Raw genomic sequence first — 20,662 nt, 5'->3', positions numbered from 1 at the left:
TAGATTAGATCAGGAAAGGGTTAGAAAAATCTAGCAAATGTCTGTACATGTTTGGAGAACAACCCCAAAGTTGGGAAAGTCCAGCTGCTCACACCAGCCTCAGGGCTGCTCATTTCCTCTCCCCCTACCCAACCCTGAACAAGCTTTTTTTAGCCCCTCCAAGCCCTACCGCTCCCAGATGGACAACACCAACTTTTCACCAAACCTGCCAAACTCCACTGTGGACCTGCTAGTCCCTACCCCCCAAGTCCTGCTTGCCCCTTCTCCCACCTGGACTTTCTTAGATCAAGTTTAAGGCACAGCCCCTGGCACTGAGTGAACATCTGCAAAAGTGAGACCCAATCTATGATCATAAACCACATTGGGTGCCACAAATATGTGAGAGAATTGTAGCTGATTAATGATTAAGCAAACAAGCATAATTTTAGTAAATCAAAAATATTATAAGACAAATACGATTTGGGGGGTTATCTGGAGGGCCTTTTTTTGTCTGATTTATTTATTTTGAGAAAGATATCAGGAGATGAAAAATATTGAGGTGTCTGTACACATGCTGTGGGGTGGGAGGGGGTGTTTTAATTAGAGCAGATCTTGGGAGCCACTCTAATTTAAACACCTGCAGTGTCTCATACATTGTTCAACAAGCTTTAGCGAAAGCAGCCCTGCCATTTTCAAACACAGGGATGCTGAATACACGAGACACTGCAGCACACTGGAGCACTCTGATTAAAACGCTCCAGCAGACTCAAGTCTGCTCCAATGCATTCTAATCAGAATGTGTCACAGCACATAGAAAAGTGCCCTTAATTACAGTACTTACAGTACTTACTTTACAGCAGGGTCAGTAGCCTATTGCCTGCAGCCTGGATTCAGCCTATGGAGCCATTCTACCCAGCCTACAGAGCTAGTGCTTCAGCAGCCTTTCCACGTCAGGGGCTTTGCATAGTCAGTAAGGAAGCAGCAGTGGCAGGGCAGCAAAAAGAAGCAGCAATGGCAGTGGCCATGTTGGAAGGGCTGGCCTGCCTCAGGCAGAGATGGGTAATTTTGGCCTGCTGACTCCTGAAGTAATCTCTAAAGTTGATTCCTGCTTTAGAGAACACTAGGAAGTGATAAGTGCTGGGAATCCTGTTTTTTAATAAAATTTCATAGATTTCATAGATTTCATAGACATTAGGGCTGGAAGGGAGATCATCGAGTACAGCCCCCTGCCCAAAGGGCAGGAAGTCAGCTGGGGTCATAGGATCCCAGCAAGATAAGCATCCAATTTACTCTTGAAGGTGTTCAATGTAGGCGCTTGAACCACCTCCGCTGGCAGACTGTTCCAGACCTTGGGGGCTCGGACAGTAAAGAAATTCTTCCTTGTGTCCAGCCTGAAACAGTCTTGCAGGAGTTTGTGACCGTTCGACCTCGTCATCCCTTAAGGCGCTCTGGTGAACAGATGTTCCCCCAGATCCTGGTGGTCACCCCTAATAAACTTGTAGGTGGCCATCAGATCACCCGAGCCTGCGCTTTTCCAGGCTAAAGAGTCCCATGGCTCTCAGCCTGTCATCGTAAGATCTGTTTTCCTGACCTCTGATCATGCGCGTGGCTCTCCTCTGGACTCTCTCAAGCTTCTCCATATCCTTTTTGAATTGTGGAGCCCAAAACTGGACGCAGTACTCCAGCTGCGGCCTCACTAAGGCCGAGTACAAGGGGAGAATGACGTCCCGAGATTTGCTCGAGAAGCATCTATTGATGCACGCCAGCATTTTGGTCGCTTTACTAGCCGCAGCATCGCATTGGAGGCTCATGTTCATCTTGTGGTCAATGATGACCCCCAAGTCTTTTTCTTCTGTAGTGCTAACCAATGTAGCACTGCCGAGCCTATAAGGGTGCTGCAGGTTTTTCCTCCCAAGGTGGAGAACCTTGCATTTTTCGGTGTTAAACACCATCAGGTTCTCGTCTGCCTATTTGCTGAGCTTGTCCAGGTCAGCCTGGATCACCCGCCTATCTTCTGGTGTGGATGCTTTGCCCCAAAGTTTGGTGTCATCGGCGAACTTGGCCAGTCCACTCCTGACTCCAATCTCCACATCGTTAGTGAAGATGTTGAACAGTATGGGTCCCAAGACAGAGCCTTGAGGGACCCCACTGGTCGCAGGGCACCATGATGAGTGACTGCCATCAATCACAACCCTCTGGGTCCGACCACGAAGCCAATTTCCCAGCCAGCAGATCGTGGTGGAGCCAAAGCCACAACCGGCCAGTTTGGCCAAGAGGTGATCATGGGATACCAGATCAAAAGCTTTTTTGAAGTCAAGATATAAGACATCAATCTCTTCTCCCTTGTCCAGGTGATAGGTCACCTGGTCATAGAAGGAAATGAGATTGGTCAAACAAGACCTACCCGCAACAAACCCATGCTGGCTGTTCCTTAGAATGTTAACCTGGGCCAGTCCCTCAAGGATGGCCTCCTTAATAAACTTTTCTAAGATCTTCCCCAGGATAGAAGTCAGGCTAATGGGCCTGTAGTTAGCCGGAAAATAATCAAGTCTTGTTAATATGCTGTTATGAGATCTCAGATTATTTAACAGCAGCACTTTACTGAAGAGCTGTGAGGCTGACATGAATTTGGAATTCTGTTCTACAAAATGTTGAAATAATGCTTTGTGAAAATTAATAGTGAAATAATCATTAGCAGCATTCTTGCAGTTTTGTGCCCTGGTATGTTGCTTTTCAGTTGCATGCTGCTGTTCCGGTGGAAGCTGACAGTGACTTTACTGAATTTGATAAGTTTGATAGATTTCCTTTATTCAGGATAAGTCAGTTTATGTAATGAGATAGACTCCTCATGGTTCAGCTATCAGAGCTGCCTGCTTTGATCAGGCAGAGTTATGTGGGCAGAGGAGTTTCAATAAGTATTGTTTGATGGAGGTTTGTATGTCCATGAGCAAAGTGACCAGCAAGAGAGAAAGAAGCAACTAAAAAGTAAGTAAAAGAATCACTGGAAACGTGAGTTCAAAAGAAAGGCTAATGAGTGAATGGGTTAGGTAGAGGGCTGAGCTAAAAAAAGCTTGAGCAAAAAAATTGCTTCCAGTTGTTTAGTTATGACTGTGTTCAGGGAAACAGAACGTTGTGTATTTTTTTGTAAATAAATACAATTACATCAGAGACATGCCTGACTCATTTATCTGCTTTTTCTTCTAACAAAAAAACCCACAAAATCTAGAATACTAGCTGAGCTCTTGGTTAAAAAAGGATAACAGTAGTAGCATAGGCCATAGGCTTCACAATATGTGCACCCTAGAGGTGAATGACACATAGTTAAAATTGCATATTCTCTTGAAAAACAATGCCCATATTTGAAAGCAGAGTTTAAATAAAACTTGCCAAGAAATGTCAGCTTTCTAACAGCTCATAGTGAAGACATTCAGTTTGTTTACAATTAACAGGGGAAATTGTTGACTTTAAATGCCAGTTATAAAAAGGGCTTTGTTGGTTGCTTACAAAAGAACTGAAGAGGTAGAAGTCCCTTTCGGGTGTGTGTGGGTGGAGAATTATAGGACTGGAGAGATCAAGAGCCAGAATCACAGAAAAATTAGGGTTGGGAGGGACCTCATGAGGTCATCTAGTCTAAGCCCCTGATCAAGGCAGGACCAGCCCCAACTAGATCATCCCAGCCAAAGCTTTGTCTAGCTGGGTCTTAAAAACCTCCAAGGATGGAGATTCTACATCTTCTGTGAGTAACCTGTTCCAGAGGCATTACTACCCTCCTAGTGATAAAGTTTTTATTAATATCTATCCTAAACTTCCTTTGCTGCAACTTGAGATGGTTGCTCCTTGTTCTATCATCTGCCACCACTGAGAATAATCTAGTACCATCCTCTTTGGAAAACCCCTTCAGGTAGTTGAAGGCTGCTATTAAATCCTCCTTCAGTCTTCTCTTCTGCAAACTAAAAAAGCCCAGTTCCTTCAACCTCTTCTCATATGTCAAGTGCTCCAGTGCCCTAACCATTTTTGTTGCCCTCCACTGGACTCTCCCCAATTTGCCCACATCCTTTTGGTAGTGGGGGGCCCAAAACTGGAAACAGGACTGCAGATGTGGCCTCACCAGTCTTTGTAACAAGGGCACACTGTTGGCTCATATTCAGCTTATTGTCTATTGTAAACCCCAGGTCCTTTTCTGCAGAGCTGCTGTCTAGCCAGTCAGTTCCCAGCCTGTACCAGTGCATGGGATTGTTTCATCCTAAGTGTGGGACTCTGCACTTGTCCTTATTGCACCTCATGAGATTTCTTTTGGTCCAACACTCCAATTTGTCGAGGAGTCTCTGCATCCTAACCCTATCCTGTGGAGTGGACGCCTACAGAGTCAGGTGGCTAACTGGCTTAGGGACCACACCCAGAGAGTGGTGGTTAACGGGTCAATTTCAACCTGGAAGGAGGAGGGCAGTGGGGTCCCACAGGGTTTGGTCCTTGGTCTGGTATTATTTAATATCTTCATCAGTGATTTGGATAAGGGGCTGCTGGGCACCCACTCCAAGTTCACAGATGATACGAAATTATGGGACAAAGTTAATACACCAGTGGGCAGGGAGCAGTTACAGGCTGACCTGGACAGGTTGGATCAATGGGCAGAACGTAATAGGATGCAGTTCAGCAAAGATAAATGTAAGGTACTCCACCTAGGAAGGAGGAATCCCCAGCACACCTACAGGTTGGGGGATGACCTCCTCAGCAGCTCAGAGGCTGAGAGAGATCTTGGAGTCACAGTTGACTCCAAGATGAACATGAGCTGGCAGTGCAACGAGGCCATCAACAAAGCCAATTGCACCTTGTCGTGTATTAGCAGATGCATGACCAACAAATCAAGGGAGGTGATGCTCCCCCTCTATGCAGCACTAGTCAGGCCATAGTTGGACTACTGCGTCCAGTTCTGGGTGCCACACTTCAAGATGGACATGGAGGATCTGGAAAGGGTTCAGAGGAGGGCCATCTGCATGATTAGTGGTCTCCATAAAAGACCCTACGAGGAGAGGTTGAGAGATCTGGATCTCTTCAGCCTATACAAAAGATGGCTGAGGGGTGAACTTGTGACCACCTATAAATTTATCAGGGGAGGACAGCAGAGAATTGGGGATGCGCTGTTTTCCAGAGCACCTCAGGGAGTAACTAGGAATAATGGGTGAAAACTAGTGGAGAGTAGATTTAGGTTAGACATTAGGAAGAAATTTTTTACAGTAAGAGTGGCCAGAGTCTGGAAAGGGCTTCCAAGAGAGGTGGTGCTGTCACCTGACTTGGAGGTCTTCAAAAGGAGGCTTGACAGTCACCTGGCTGGGGTCGTCTGACCTTGGTCCTATTTCCTGTCAGGGGCAGGGAGTCAGACACGATGATCCATTGGGTCCCTTACGACTCCATAATCTATGAATCTATGAATCTTTCCTCCAGTGTATCTACTACTCCCTCCAGCTTGCTGTCATCTGCAAACTTGATGAGAGTGCACTCTAGAACATCTTCTAGGTCTTTGATAAAGATATTGAACAAAACTGGCCCCAGGACTGAGCCTGGGGGCTCTCCACTTTATACTGGCTGCCAACTAGACATCCAGCTATTGACTATTACCCTCTGAGCCCTATGATCCAGCCAGTTTTCTTACAGTCCATTCATCCAACCCATACTGCCTTAGCTTGTCTGCGAGCATGTTGTGGGAAACCGTGTTAGAAACCTTACTAAAGCCAAGGTACAGCACATCCACCAGCCTCCCCACATTGGCAGAGTCAGTAATCTCATCAGAGAAAGCAATCAGATTGGTCAGCCATGACTTGCCCTTGGTGAATCCATTCTGACTGTTCCTAATCACCTTCTTCTCCTCCACATGCTTAGAAACAGATTCCTTGAAGACCTGCTCCATGATTTTTTCAGTGGCTGAGGTGAAGCTGTAGTTCCCTGGATCTTTCTTCTTCCTTTCCTTAAAGATGGGCACTATATTTGCTCTTTTCCAAATCATCCAGGACCTCTCCCAATCACCATTTTTCAAAGATCGTGGCCAGTAGTGAGACTGGTGAGGCCACAGCTGCACTTGTTTGTCCGTGTTTCCACTTCTTATAAGCTTCATTTTTGTGATTTAGCTTACTGAAGAGTTCCCCACTAAGCCTAGCTGATGTTTCGCCATATTTGCTAGTCTTCCTGCACATCAGGGTGGTTTATTCCTGTGCTCTCAATAAATGTCTTTAAAGTACTGCCAGCTCTTCTGGATTCCTATCTCCCTCAGACTGGCCTCCCAGGGGATCCTGTCTAGCAGTTTCCTGAGGGAGTCAAAGTCTGCTTTTCTGAAGTCCAGGGTCCTTACTCTGCTGTTCTCTTTCCTTCCTTTCCTCAGGATCCTGAACTTGATCATCTCATTGTTGCTCCTGCCCAAGTTGCCATCCACTACTACATTCCCCACCAATTCTTTCCTGTTTGTGAGCAACAGAGCACTACACCACTTTGTTTCACTTAATGCTGCTAATATTCATTGCATAACCTAATTACTCAGGGTATAGGCAGATAAAATATTTATGTTAGAGTACCATATTACCAAGGTATAGAAAAAAGGAGCAAAAAGATAATAGAAATACATAAATCAAGGTAATTTAGACAAATGGAGAATTAGAGGTAAACCTCTACTAGTATAAATTATACTGGCTTAGGTGTCTTCTGCATATATCTTTCCTGGGATTAAACATTTGCTAATAGAAAATAAATTCCCCTGCCATCTAGTGGTATGGCACACCAATAGCCTTCTTTGTAAGCTACTGTGGGATAACTCCTGACACCAGAGAAATTTTCATGAGTATGCAAAACCAACATAAATTACATAGGGGTCTAGCTGTGTGTCTATCCCCTCAGATTCTGCAACAGCGAATATGGCAAAGGAGTAATAGATCAGGGGTAGGCAAACACTGGCATGGGTGCCAGAGCATGGCACACAAAGGCATTTTGCTTGGCACATTCACCTCAGGGCAGACGGTGGGGAAGGGGCCAGCGCTGCGCTACCACAACAAAGGTCGGGCCCCTCACAGCTTCCCCACTGTATACCCCGGCACGCCAACATCTTACAAGTCAAGGTTGCAGGTGCTTTTGCCACTCTGCCCAAAACCGTTGCCAGCCTCTGTAATAGATCCTAACGTAGCAGTAATTGAGAAAGTCTTTATATTTTATCTACCAAATATGTAAATATTTATGCAAACTAATTATGGTGCAGCAGATTCCATACCCGAATGAAATAAACTATTATAATCCACAGAAAATGATGTTCTTTCTCCTCTTGCTCTAAACAAGGATAAAATGCAGTCTTTAAGTACAAGGTGGTGTCATTCCTCTCCTTTTTTATAGATTCATCACCACCCTTCACTTCATTAAATTGAAAACACAGACACTGAGCTATCATTACTTAATCTGTGCACAATCATTAGGTGTCACCAAACTAGCTCTTTGTCTGCTTTGATTTATCTTTGCCTGGGAGATAGGATAAAAACCAGTTATTGGATTGAAAAGACTATACCAAAATCAGTGAGTGCTCTCAAGTTATACACTGAATGTTGGCTTCTTTACACAGAGAAAATATATAATATATGGGTATAGGGCAAGATTCCCAGTGCATTATTAAAAGGTACAATGGAGTTTTACCAGCATAAGACTAGAATAACACATTATTTGATCAGCCCGCTCATATCTCATGGAAATATTCTGCTTCCTTGAAAAGGTGTTTTCAATGAAATGGGGGGTTTTTTAGTTATATCATATTTCTTTCTGCTACAAGTTATTAACCTCTTCTGTAATCAGTCACCAGTAAGAGTACGGCACTGTGCAAGTTCTTTATCCTTTCTTATTTTTCTTTCCTTTTAGAAACTTAATAAATTCAACTCCTGAAAACTATTTTAACTATTTCAGTTGAGTAACTGAAGTTTTTGCTTAAAGCTTTAAGCCTCATTTCTCTTTCCTGACATTTTCTAAGCTGGCTTTGCTTTTATCCAGGAGGTCAGAACATGACACTCCCGTCCTGATTTTTATCAATCTTGCTGTCTAATCATCTCATGCCCACCATAGGACAGGAAAAGAGAGTAACTAAAACAGAGGGAGCGTAGACTTTATGTTCTGATTCCTACTCTTTTATCATTTCTTCTTTTCCTTCTTTTTTGGAGGAGAAATAGGATTATCTTCACAGTCAGAAACATCTAAGAATGTGTAAGTTGCTCAATTCCTAGCAAGAGGACCGGCTGACTAACCTTCTGAGCAGCTGGAGGTTAAGATTTGCTGTTGACCTTTGTGCTCAGGTAGCTTAGCCTTGGCTGAATTGTTACTCTGGAAATGGCACTCAGTCTGAGTCAGTGCTTCATCAGTGTCTTTCAAGAATGAATAAAAAATGAGGAAGTATATACAAGTGGCTTGCTTCCCTTGGGATTTTTTTACTGAAACTGGTTTGAGCATCTTGGCTAGAAGGAAATGCAGGCTAGTGCCAGTACCACTTAGAGGTATAAATGCTTCAAGTGGATATGTTGGTCTAAGAGGCAAAGGTCTACCTAAATACAAGAACTTTTCATAGCAATGTTAGAATAATTGGGGGCAGTGTGTACCAGACCACCTGGTGGCAAACTCTAGCTGTTTACCAATCAAGAGCACGTGTCTCTCCCCAACTTTTCTTAAGATGTGAATTTTACCTAGCTTTATATCATCTGAGTGGGGATAAAACAATCTTCAGATATGCAACTGCCAGGCAAGCTACATTCATATGATTTGCAGAATATGTTCTGTGCTTTTTAATATTGTTCTACATGCATGCTAATTAGCCAGCAACCTTAAATGCATTTGAAAGTCAGTTGTCACAGCAGTTGTTGCCGTGCTACGTTAGCTGTTTGCATTCCGTTTCTTGCAGGGTATTATTACAAAATAACATGGTAGCTGCTGAAGAAACCACCAAACCTCTTTCTTCCTAATATGGTTTGATTTAGCTGAAGTGCTGAGGGAGTCAAAGTCCAGGACGCAGAGGGGTGTGATGCTTGAGGAGCATAAGGGTCATGGTCAGTATTTCACGCACTGAGAAGGCAGGAAATATTTGAATTCCCTCACGATTAAAAGAGAGCGCGCTCCCAGGCTGTTACATTACCGGGGAGCATTCTCTGCTGCCTCTTCTATAAAGAATTGATTGCAAGAACGAAACGATTGCTGTCGTGGGCATTTTGACCTGTTTCATACATAATGTACCTGTGCTTATCGTCTTTAAGGTTTTATGATAAAGATACTGCAAGGCCTTAATTTGCCTTGAAAAAGAAAGCACTGGCATTCAACTAAGGTGCTCAGACTGGGATTCATAAGATCTGGATTCAGCTGCTGGTTTGGCTAGCGAGTTCTTATGTGATGCAGCAAGAGTTCCTTCATCTGCCCATGCCTCATGAAAAATGGAGATAAGCATCCCTCTTTTGATCTGAACAGATATAACAGATAAGATTGGTTCTTAACCTTTTCCATACTGGGACCCATCCTTTGTTCACATGGGACACATTTCCCATTTAATACTCTGAAAAGAGCAAAGGTGTTACAATCCCTTCACACCTCTCTCCCTGACTCTTTGGGAGGGGTGGGAGGAGTTACTCCCAGGTTGAAAATAGCTGATATAGAGCATAGAGAAGTTTATACTAGAGCAGGGATTATCCTTCTGTCTGCTTGCATAGTACCTAACACAAAGGGCCCAATAAGGTTTTTAATCACTATGGGAAAGTACCTATTGTCTCATTTAACTTCTGTATTACCTTTTTAGAACATGAGATTATAAGCTTTATCCAGCTGGCCAGCACTGCTATCTCTTGTACAATTAAAGAGCTAGTGTACTCTGACTGATTTTGGTATGGTTAACTTTAACAACTAAGTCTTTATTACAGGCATCTGCCAAACTATTATCCCATGGTATTTAAAAGCCCTGGCATTTGTATTTTTTTCTTGCTGATACATGGGGTAATGAAAGGTGAATTGGAAATAAAGGAACTTTTAAGTTCCACGTGATGATTTCACTGGTGACTCAGTCTTCTGAGACTATAAACCTAAGGCAAGTGGAATGCTGTTGATTTTCCAACAAGCAAACTACGTAGAAATCACTCAAATGGCTTTAACCACTTTTTATATCATGAATTCCTCTTTATATTTTGTAGATTGTGGCTTGCCCAAATTAAAACAATAACAGCCGCAGTGTATGCTTAAAGCAGACAACTACATGAAGTTCATGAGAAAATATGCAAAAACAGTAAATACACATTTTCTCATCCAAAATAGCATTTATCTCTAGAGTGGAAGAAAGAATTTTCTGCTTTTTAGAAAGATTGTCATTCATTTGAAAGCTTAAATTCCATTCTTATCATCTGGTGAGGGGCATCCGGGCACATTTGGCAAGCACATTGTCCGTCCTGTACATTTCTAAAGCTAAGAGCACCATGGGGCTGCAGCTCTGATTTGCTTCTTACAAGCACTGATAAAGTCCACCACTGGAATTTCTTTTTCCATTGTTTCCACTGCTGCTCCCTAACCTTGAGTTCAGCTATGGGCTGCAGAACTAATCAGCTTAGGACCACCCAAACGATGAGGGAGTGCACCAGCCTTCTCAGAGGAGTAGTCAGCACTTCACCTTGAAGTCACAACAAGAGAGTAAAAATGTAAGGTGATTAAAAATAAGTTAATTCTGTATTATTACATTATTTTGTTTATAAATCATATATGAAAACAGCTACAGGAGTGGAAAACCAAAAGGGAAAATATATCTTTATGGAAAAAAGAAGAGATGCGTGGTTTTAAATAGGTGGGTCTTACCAAGCCAATGCCACAATGTGAAAAATAAGACAGACTGTCCTCATGTAAGTGAAGATTGGGTGCTCCTATGAAACAACCTTAAACATTTTTTTGATGGTTCCTGGGACACTTTTTGCTGCCACTAGCATCCACTCTTCTGATGCATTAACATAATCATCATAATTGTGCATAGTCTCTATCACAGCCCCATCTACTGTCACCAGTTGTGATCAAACTCATTATGAAAGACACTGTACTAATATATAGTACAAGATAGTCTCCACTTGGAAGAATTTATACTATAAATGTATATATGATATATAGAGATATATGATACACTGATTATTTCTTTTTTTAGTTTGCTGACAATTCTGAAAAAAAGGCTCCAAAAAATATTTTGAGCAATCCCAAAAGAACAGTTTTCAAAATCAAATTTTAAAATTGCAATTATTTCAGGTGCAGCAAAACATTTTGTTCAATCCAAAATGAAATGTTTCAGTTTAGAATCAAATTTTGTAGATGTTTTCTATTGTTAAGTAAAATTAAGGAAATTTCAAACAGAAAAGTTATTGATGGAAATAGTTCAACTTGCAATTTTTTCTCTTTTTCCTTGATTTTCTCCTGATTTTTCCGACACAAATAAGTGAAACTGAGATAAATGCATGCAATGTTTTTGTGTTCTTAAATCTGCATATTTTACCAGAAAGAGTTTGATGCCAAAGAGTCGGGCGGGAAGGGGTTTCTGGGCATGCAGAGTGAAGTTAATTTACTCAGGGTCATAAAGTAAATCAGTACCTCAGCTGGGAACAGAAGCTGGGTCTATTGAGTTTCACCCTAATGCCTGACCCACTGTTTGTTGGATTGGTTTTGCTTAATGGTCCGCATGTCACAATTTCAAAAAAACAATACTAGGCCAAAAATGTGTAACACTATTACAGTGATTGAAACTGATCATCAGAAAAGGAAATTCAGCATTCCATTCTCTACTTCCACAATTTTGTTCTCTGCCCCTCTCATTTATCGTGAGCCTAAATTTAGTGTTAGAAGTTAGAACTTGATGAAAAAATGAGAGGTACAGAGTTTATGTTTTTCATAATTATCTCCTTGCAGAAAATCCCTCCCACGATGTCAAAGAATTAACAGGATGCTTTCCAATGAGTCTTTACATCCACCTGTGTTCAGCCGTTCCAATTCACAGGCCTCCATGGATAGCACTTCAATGGAGGATTTCTGGTGTGAAGTGGAAAGTATCAAAGAGAGCAGTGAAAATGGACAAGAAGAACAAACATTGTTAGAAGTCAAACCTGCTGATGGTGAGCATACAAATACAGGCTCTCCTTTATGTATTTTACTTGGACTAAACAAGTATAATAATGCCTTGATTTTTCCCTCCTCCCAACTCTCAGCATGCACCTGATTAACATACAGATGAGATGTTAATATGAACTGTGCTGAAGATCTTATTACTTTATTATGCCACCTAAAAATAACATTTAGCCTCTTCTTTTTCTTACTGTACTTGGAAATTGAAACTGGACAAGGAAAAATTTTGATATTCCATGTTTGTTTGCTATTCCGCAGCTGTATTACAATCTAAGAGCAATCTTAGGGTGAAATTACACTTTATACTTAGACCTTACTAAATATGTGGGCTGTTAAGCCGTGTTAAAGTTAGACTGTGCTGCAAGCAATCACATATTAAGGGTTAATACACTTTTTTTCTTGCACAGCCCTTACTTGCCACTAGAGAGCTGGTGAGCAAGGATTCTGTCACTGCTTGGGGCAGGCGGTGGGGACTAGGAGCGAATGCTGGGATGCTGGATGACTGCAGATTACTCATTTTAAATCTGTGGAGCAAACTGAAGTTACCCTAACATGACTTGGGTCAGAGTTAAACCTTGCCTGACATGGCCTAACTTTGAGACACTTGGAGGACACTTAGCTCAAGTTAACGGGCTTTAACATAGAGATACTCATGTTTTAAGTGCCCTTAGTGTGGTCTATGTGTAATGTGTAACTTCACCTATGGACTGATCTAGGATACATATTGATTAGTATGCGGTTCATTCCAAACGTTGTTTAGTAGGAGGTAGGATGTATCTGACTTACTACCACATTCAATGCAATGTAATTATATTTTGAGTTAACACTGTGGAGTCTGGGCAGTATTTGAGCTGTTCCCAATTACCCTCATTCTCAGAAATGCCACAGCATACTGCTGTTGGCAGACTTTCAGAACTATATAAATTGTTCTGCTATCTCATGGGACATCTATACATGTCACAGACCTCTGCTCTGACATGTTTTAATCAGCATGTGTTGGAGCAGACTTGATTAATCGAGGCTGCTGCCAGTGTGCTGCAGCATGCTAATTAGCGTGCATCAGCAGCCTCTGCATCATGTGTCTTCACCATCCCCATGTTTCAAAATGGCAGCGGGGATATTTTACCTAACACTGGTCAAACAAGCTTTAGGTAAAGTGTGCCCGCTGCCATTTTGAAGCACAAGATGATGAATACAGGTGATGCTGTGGGCAACTCTGAGAGCTGCTCTAATTAAAGAGCTCCTACTCCACCCCAGAGCAAGTGTATAGATGCCCATGTTGTCCTTCATTTAATTACTTTCCTGACTCTTTGATTTTTTTTCTGTTCATTCTGTTCTGAATTTAAAATGAAGCCAAGAGATATGACGCAATACATTTTCTATACTGCATTTACCTTTTCATCCTGCATAATGTTGTTTCAAAAATGTATCAGGACATGTTCATTCTAGTATCAGGACATGTTCATTCTAATTATTGACCATTTAAAAAATGGGACTAAGCATCTGTGGAATGTTAAGTTATAATCATGGTTCAATTTTGGATAATGTTAACACTGCCTACTAATGATCAAAATACAAGAAAATGGATGTGGAAAGAAAATCCTATGAAAGAATAAGAATAAATATTCAAAAATCTTTTGATACATGTCTGAGGAGAAAGAAAGATAGACCTTTCTTAAAGGAAGGAAATGGGAGATAGGGTCCAGCATAGATGATATAATCAGAAACATGCTAATACTTCTCACATGAGCATGTGTTTGCAGGAAGATCTGATTGATAGTAATGACCAAGGGCAGGAAAGTTCATAAAATCATATTGATTGATATAAAAGGAATGGGGGAAGGGCTGATTACTTCAGTGATCTCACAGAGCGCTGATGAGCAACAGCATAATGAAGAGGGAGGTAATGAAGTATTTATACTCATTGGCTGATGTGGGAATTAGAACGGTGTTTTTCAAAGCTATGAGCAATGTCAGGCCATTAAAAATAGGTTTGAGGTATGTGTGTGTCACGAAATTGGAAAACAAAAGTTTGGGGAGCTCATGTAACTGCTCCAGGTTCCTTTTAGGGCTGAAACTGAGCTAAGCAAAGGTGTCCCTCCTTCAGCTAATTGGTGTTACTACTCAGCACCTCAAGTATTTAGAAAAAGTTGAGGTGGCTTGAATAACTTTGCGAAATTGCTAAGAAGGCACATCTCTTCCCTCAATTCGTTAATATGGGAATACTCCAAAGTAGCTGTCTGTCTTCCTGTGGTATTTGCAAAACCAGTCATAGGATCTAGACACTTGTCTCAGTAGATTCCAGATGCTTCTAAAGTATGAAAATTGTTTCTAGTAAAATAAGTATGCCTTACTGAAACCCATACAACCACAACGTATATAAAGTTATTTGGCACTATTTCTACTGTAACTCCTTCTACAACATTTTAGTCCTATTCTGTCATCCTTTAATTTTTTCATTACTACTTAACCTATTCTTTGTAGGTGTCAGAACAAGAGTTGGACATATGAAGAAAACTGTCCAGAATTATTTGGTTACACAAAGGCAGAATTTTCTCTCCACGTTCATACCCCATTTTACAATGTTTCATGAGCACTGTGAAAGCCAAGTTTGGTTTACAAAAATTTTCTTGGAAAGAATATTTTGGGCCCAAAGCCAAAATAAACTTAATTATGAAATTGTAACTTGGGTTGGGGGGAGGGGGGTGTGGATGGAGCAGCAATGTATTCAGATGAAATTAAAGGTTGTTGGAAAGGAGAGTGAGAACAGCATGAGGATCATTAGTTCAGAGTTGAGACTGAGGAGGAAAAGAACAATCCTTTGGCCTTACAAATATCTGTGGTGAAAGCAAGTTGTTTCACTGGATACAGAAAAGTTGCTCACACTGCCATAAACACAAAGCAAAAGGCTTAAATTAGACATCTTTGTACAAGGTTGTGGACAGGAAAGCTAACTGATCAGGAAGATCAAGGAGGGCATTTACATAAATTTCTTATCTCAGATTTTTACTTGATTGCAGAATACAGTAAATTGGTACTTGCTAATCAGTCAGGATCTTGGAGTCAAAAATAGCAGTGGTTCCCAACTGGAGTGCCTCAAGACCCTCTCTAATATGCTGCAGCACAGATCCTGGGTGAAACTGCCCATGCACATAAGGGGAAGCAAGCTCAGAAAGCAGCAGCGGTGTGCACACAAGACCTGGCAACAGCAGCAGCACTGTGGCAGGTAGAACCCCTGCCAGGTAAAACTCTCCTGTGTACCACTGTTTCTGGGAGGAGTGTACAGGGTCAGAGTAGGAACAGCTTTGGCAAGAACAGCCTCTGCTGCCTGCGTTAAGGTTATAAGATAACCCCAATACAGGCAGGAGCACCCATAGTCAGATCCAATATTTACTAAAGCAGGGTGCAGCACACCACACCTCAGACTTTGGAGGAATGGACGTACGGCCTGACCAGAGCCCCCGGGTTGCTGGAAGACACAGGAAAAGCAGGCAAGGAGTAGGATTATGACACTGCTGCTGCTGTTCCCAGCTGATGTGGGGGCCTGAGCCACTGCTCCACTCCTGTCAGGGGCTGTGGGAAGCAGCTGTGTGGTATGCTGGGCTCAGCCACGGACAGCAGTGGTGGCATGCAGTTGACTCCTTGCAGCCCCTATTCCCTCTCCACCTTCACTTCCCTCCACTACTAATCAGGACCAGGGGCTGAAAGCAGGAGCTGACCTGGCTCTACATAAGGCACATGAGGCAGTTTCACCTGGCCCATTGCAGTGGCAGCATCACCCCAGCTGAAAACCACTGAGGTTAACTGAGGCAATACAACTCAGGCAGTGGTTCTCAATCAGAGTGCCACCACATTCAGAAGAGTTGCAGAGGGGTGCCTTGAATACAAAAAGGTTGTGAACCACTGTAGTAAAGCTAATACAAGTGTGCTATTAAGAATACAATGCCTTAAGAACAATAAGCTCGTTGATCAAGTCCTTTAAAGAGCTGCTTGCAGATTAGTTCATTTCCTGTTTGATGTGTTTGTTTGTTACCTTTACATAAATCAAAGATATGACCTTAAGGTCTCCCATCTCTAAAAGGATATTGCTAAACTTGAGAGAGGGTTCAGGGGCAGGGAATTAAAATGATTGGGGCCTGAAAAATCCTAAACAGACAAACAAAAAGACTAAAAAATACAAAAACTGTTTGCTTTAGAAGGGAGATAAATAAAAAGGGAATGATATAAATATATCAGGTAATCAATGGTTCAGACAAGATACATTGGGAACTTCTGTTCTCCCTATCTCACCACTCAAGGGACATTCAGGGAATTAAGAAATAGCAAACTGAAAACTTGAAAAAGGAAACGTGCATAGTCATACCATGGAATTCACTGCCATAGGATTTTGTTGAGGCCAAGAAGTGGAATTCATAAAAGTATTGGACACACATATGAAGAATATCTACAGAAACATAATTAATGGTAGCATAAATACAGGGTGGAGACCTACATTGTAGGATGTTAGCCAAACTCTATAGAGTTCAAGATAGTATCTAATGTAGGGGGTTATCTTACTCTGTGACTAGGAACAGATATTGCCTTTGTCCCAGGATCAGTTGTACCTATGTTTGCCCCAGAACAGAAAAATGCTGCGATTGGCACGTACACACACTGCCCTTCCAGCCAGGGCTTGGTGAGCCACTGAATGCATTGCTACATTTCAGCCATTGATTCAATGATGCAATCCCAGGACAACTGTTCAGATGCGCTTCGCGATGGCCCAAGACAACCTGTTAGCAGTTCCTATCCTATGAACATTTTCAGTCTTTGTCCTGAGATCACAGATGGGGATTTCTAAATGAGTGTACTTTGTCCTAGAAGAAAAATAGTCTCTCCTGGGGAAAATCCAGCATCTGTTTGAAGCCTGAGGCTATGGGATTTTCATTTCTTCCTCTTAAGCCGCTTTCACCAGTCACCATCAGGAAGAGGATAGTGGCCTGAAAGTACCTCAGGACTGATTCAGTATGGTACATTGTTTCTGACACTCATTTGACTCTGAGGGCCATGTTGCACATTATACTTAGCCTTAAAACACAAGTGACCTCCTGTTCAAGCAGTAAAACACATGCTAATTTCACTTATATCATAATAAAGTTACAACTTTTTTTCAAGGAGTAGCTCCAGATCATATTAAGTAACGTGTTCAGCTATTGTTGGACTGCTCCATGGAGATAATATGAGCAATTTGCAATCCTTACCCAGCCATGACATCAGCCAGGGACCCTTCTGCTCTACCAGGCCTCCGGGTGGGCTGAGGAAATCCACACTTGTCAGGAGGACGGTTCCTGGATCTTCCACTTGTCAAATTTCTCCAGGCTCAGACTGAAAGCTGAATGCCTGTAGCTCTGCAAGGTCCTGGGGCTGGCAGCAAGAACCTACTGATTGTCAGTCCCAGCCCCTGCACTGCACCCGAGCCTGTTCAAGACTTCAGTGTTGTACCAGGGCTAAGACCACCAATCAGCAAGCTGTGCATGTTTGAAATCATAGTAAACAGCACTGTGTACTGTGTGACTGCTCAGAACATGTTCTAACTTTTAGTATGTGTTAAACATTAGAGTATTAATGTCCCATGTGACGAGGCCCTGAAATTTGCCTATCCCTAATACATATGATATAGAAGTTGCCACAGCAGATATAGTATTATTAGAATCCAATCAGATCATTTGCCGTCCTCTGTCAAATGTCAACATTTGAACAGGACAGGTGGGATTTATTTATTTTCTTTAAAGAGAATTAGGGTTTGGTGATTTTGATAGCCCAGGATGATGAGGCACTACTTGCATTCTTTTCCTAAGCATCTTATGTGCACAGATACCACCCAAAGGCTGTTCCAAAGCTTAATACTGAGAATGGAAACAATATGTTGACAAAACTAAATGTATTGACATTTATGTCATAAGAGGGATTGAAAACGGAGTCTTCCCAAGGTAGGAGTTAGAACATTGAACAAGCCCAGCTATTTCCCTTCCCTCCCATTCTAGTCCCCAGTACAAGGCATGTTGACTTTCTCATCTCCTTCGCAGAGGGGGAGCTTGAAGCTGAATGGCTACAAGAAGTGGGTTTATCTACCTTGATCTCGGGAGCTGAAGAGGAGGATGGACAGGCCTTGTTATCTACACTGACCCGAACTCAAGCAGCCGCTGTGCAAAAGAGATACAACACCTACACCCAGACAATGAGGAAGAAAAATAAGCACACAGTCAGAGATGTGCGAGACATCTTTGGAGTCAGCGACTCTTCTGTAAGTACCTCAGCTCTCACAGTGCCTACTTATAGTATATTTTGGTTAAAAAAATAAAAATAAACTAACTAAAATAATTGTTGCACAGTTTTGCAATTATCCCAAAAGCTACTAAATTACAAATTCCTTTTAAAAATGTTGCTCTATGGTAAAATCAGATTGCCAAAGTACACAATGGGAGAGCTACTTAGTGATCTAAGAACCTTGTTATGTTATGCTGTGAGCTGCCCAAATGTTGCACAGCATTAGTGCTAGCTTGAGTTTGGAAAAATCACATGTTCAAGCTAGCAGGGGCCTGGAAGACTGAAAAGTAAGTATCTCCCCCTCCCCTTCCCATTCCAGGCTTCCCCCCTGCATCTTGGGGTACTGTCCCACTACTCACTGTGGCTGCCTGCTCTGTCTGTCCCAAGGAAGCAGGCAGGGAAGGGTTAACCTTCTGCCCAGTCCCCCCTACCACAGCTGCGGAGCTGCTGTTCTTCTCTGGGCTGAGCCTGGCCCAGACAACAGCAGAGGTGGCAGTAATGGCCAGGAAGGCAGGTTAATTCTTCCTTGCTTACTCCCCCAGGACAGACAGTGCAGCCAGCCACAAGTAAGCAGGGAGCAGTGAACAGGATGGGGGTGGTCAGTGGGCCCAGTGTGAGCCAGCAGGAGATGGGGGTGGATGGGGTGTTTACACTAAGGTGCAGTTTAGAATGGCTAAACCTTCATGTACCAGGAGCTGGGTAACACAAGTCAGAGATGATACTGCCCCGGAGTTGCATAACTTTGACTTGCCTAATGAATGCTTAACATTAGTTTCATATGTTAATGTGCAGACAATCCAGGTGTTAAGAGCTCCAGGAGCTGCCCAAAAATTACCATACAACAAGGCTCTTAGTCTTCAGTTTAAATAGGTAAGGCACTTTGGCACTTCAGGCTCATACCTCAGCAAGATTATTACAGCACTACCTCTAAGAGCACCATGTCATTTCCTGTGGGTGGACTTTCTTGCGTGAAATCCCAAAATATTTTGCATGAGCTAAAAAGACTTTCTGTAAGATTAGGAGCTTGCCCTGTTTTCCTCAGGGCAGCTATTTGTGACGAGCTATGTGACCAGCTTCTTTTTCAGGTAAAGTGCACTATAAAATTTATAAAATACTTTGTGTGTTAGAATCTGTATTTCCTGAAGCATAACGAGATTTCATTTTTGTAACAAAATGCAGCCAGTGGGGGGAAAAACACATGACATTAATTTTTTTGTTTCACAGTTGCAGAGATTATGGATGATCTTTTCCTGATATCCTGATATAATTTTCATGTTTCCCACTTCCTTAAAGAATCAGAATGTCCAAAGTTATGTTAAAGCCTTGCCGTTCAGGTTATTATTTAACAGTTACCTTTTTAAAAATTTGACCCAGTATATTGTTCTGCCTTGTGAAAGTCTAAGATAACATTTGAAAAAAAAAACAACTGCTATGACTACTCTTTCCTCCTTCTCATGAAATTGTGCACTTCTATATAGTTCTCACCCAATTACTAAACACCCATTGCAAACACAGCTGTAGGCCACACATTCACCTGTTAGATAAAAGGGAAATGGGGGAGACTACAAAAGGCACAAAGAGCTATTAGGCACCCAGCTCCTATTGAAAAATGGAGAGAATTGGGCAGTTGGTTCCTAATTGGCCATCAGGCCATTGAGACTCTTCTTCCATGTAACTATCTCTATTTACTGCCCCAGAGATTTGAAAAAAAATCATATTTATCACCTTTCTAGTGATTAGGAGAAATTTAAGAAATGCTGGCAGCCTAGACCTCGGTGACTGATGTACCTTGGCTGAAATTGCTCCTACCAAATAAATCATCATTTTGGTGAGTGTTTGAGCACTAGTCTGAAAAGTAAAACAGTAATTTTAATCAACCCTATCTACTTCTCTTGCTCACTGGTTGCTTCAAAGGACAGGAGCACTGAAAAGTGTGAAAGTCTTTTCACTTACTACCCTCCACATAAGAAGGAAAGATGCAATCTTTATCCACTTCTCCAGGCATCATAAGCACAAGGGTGCTGAGAGGCAAGGTATATAGACTGGGTTACTTTCTTATACCCCTAATAATGACAAGGAAAGAGTGATTAAACTACAAGAGCCACCCAAGGGGAATTTCTTTTTTAAGGGAATGATTCATTTGGCTTTCCCCTCAACTACAAGAGAAAGGGGAATAAACATTCTTAACATGTAAACAGCACAGTCATCAGCAATAGACAAAAAGATTATCCTCCCTGTTTTGATT

At 42.1% G+C, this 20,662-nt stretch overlaps 1 protein-coding gene across 6 annotated transcripts in view; it reads left to right on the top strand.

Moving 5' to 3' along the window:
* The window catches only part of ARHGAP28 (Rho GTPase activating protein 28), a 106,837-nt gene that overhangs the window by 54,078 nt on the left and 32,097 nt on the right, over positions 1-20,662 (top strand). For all 6 annotated transcript variants that reach the window (XM_090039721.1, XM_090039720.1, XM_090039724.1 and 3 more), the window contains 2 exons: positions 11,899-12,101; positions 18,177-18,394. In XM_090039721.1, coding sequence (XP_089895847.1) covers positions 11,899-12,101; positions 18,177-18,394 — 421 coding nt within the window. The remainder of the gene's footprint in view (positions 1-11,898; positions 12,102-18,176; positions 18,395-20,662) is intronic.

Source organism: Crocodylus siamensis, chromosome 3, assembly GCF_052110815.1.
Source record: "Crocodylus siamensis isolate JL-2025a chromosome 3, ASM5211081v1, whole genome shotgun sequence".
NCBI classification, from domain to species: Eukaryota; Metazoa; Chordata; order Crocodylia; family Crocodylidae; genus Crocodylus; species Crocodylus siamensis.
Note: the sequence above shows the minus strand (reverse complement) of the source record. Positions and strands in the feature narration are given on the sequence as shown.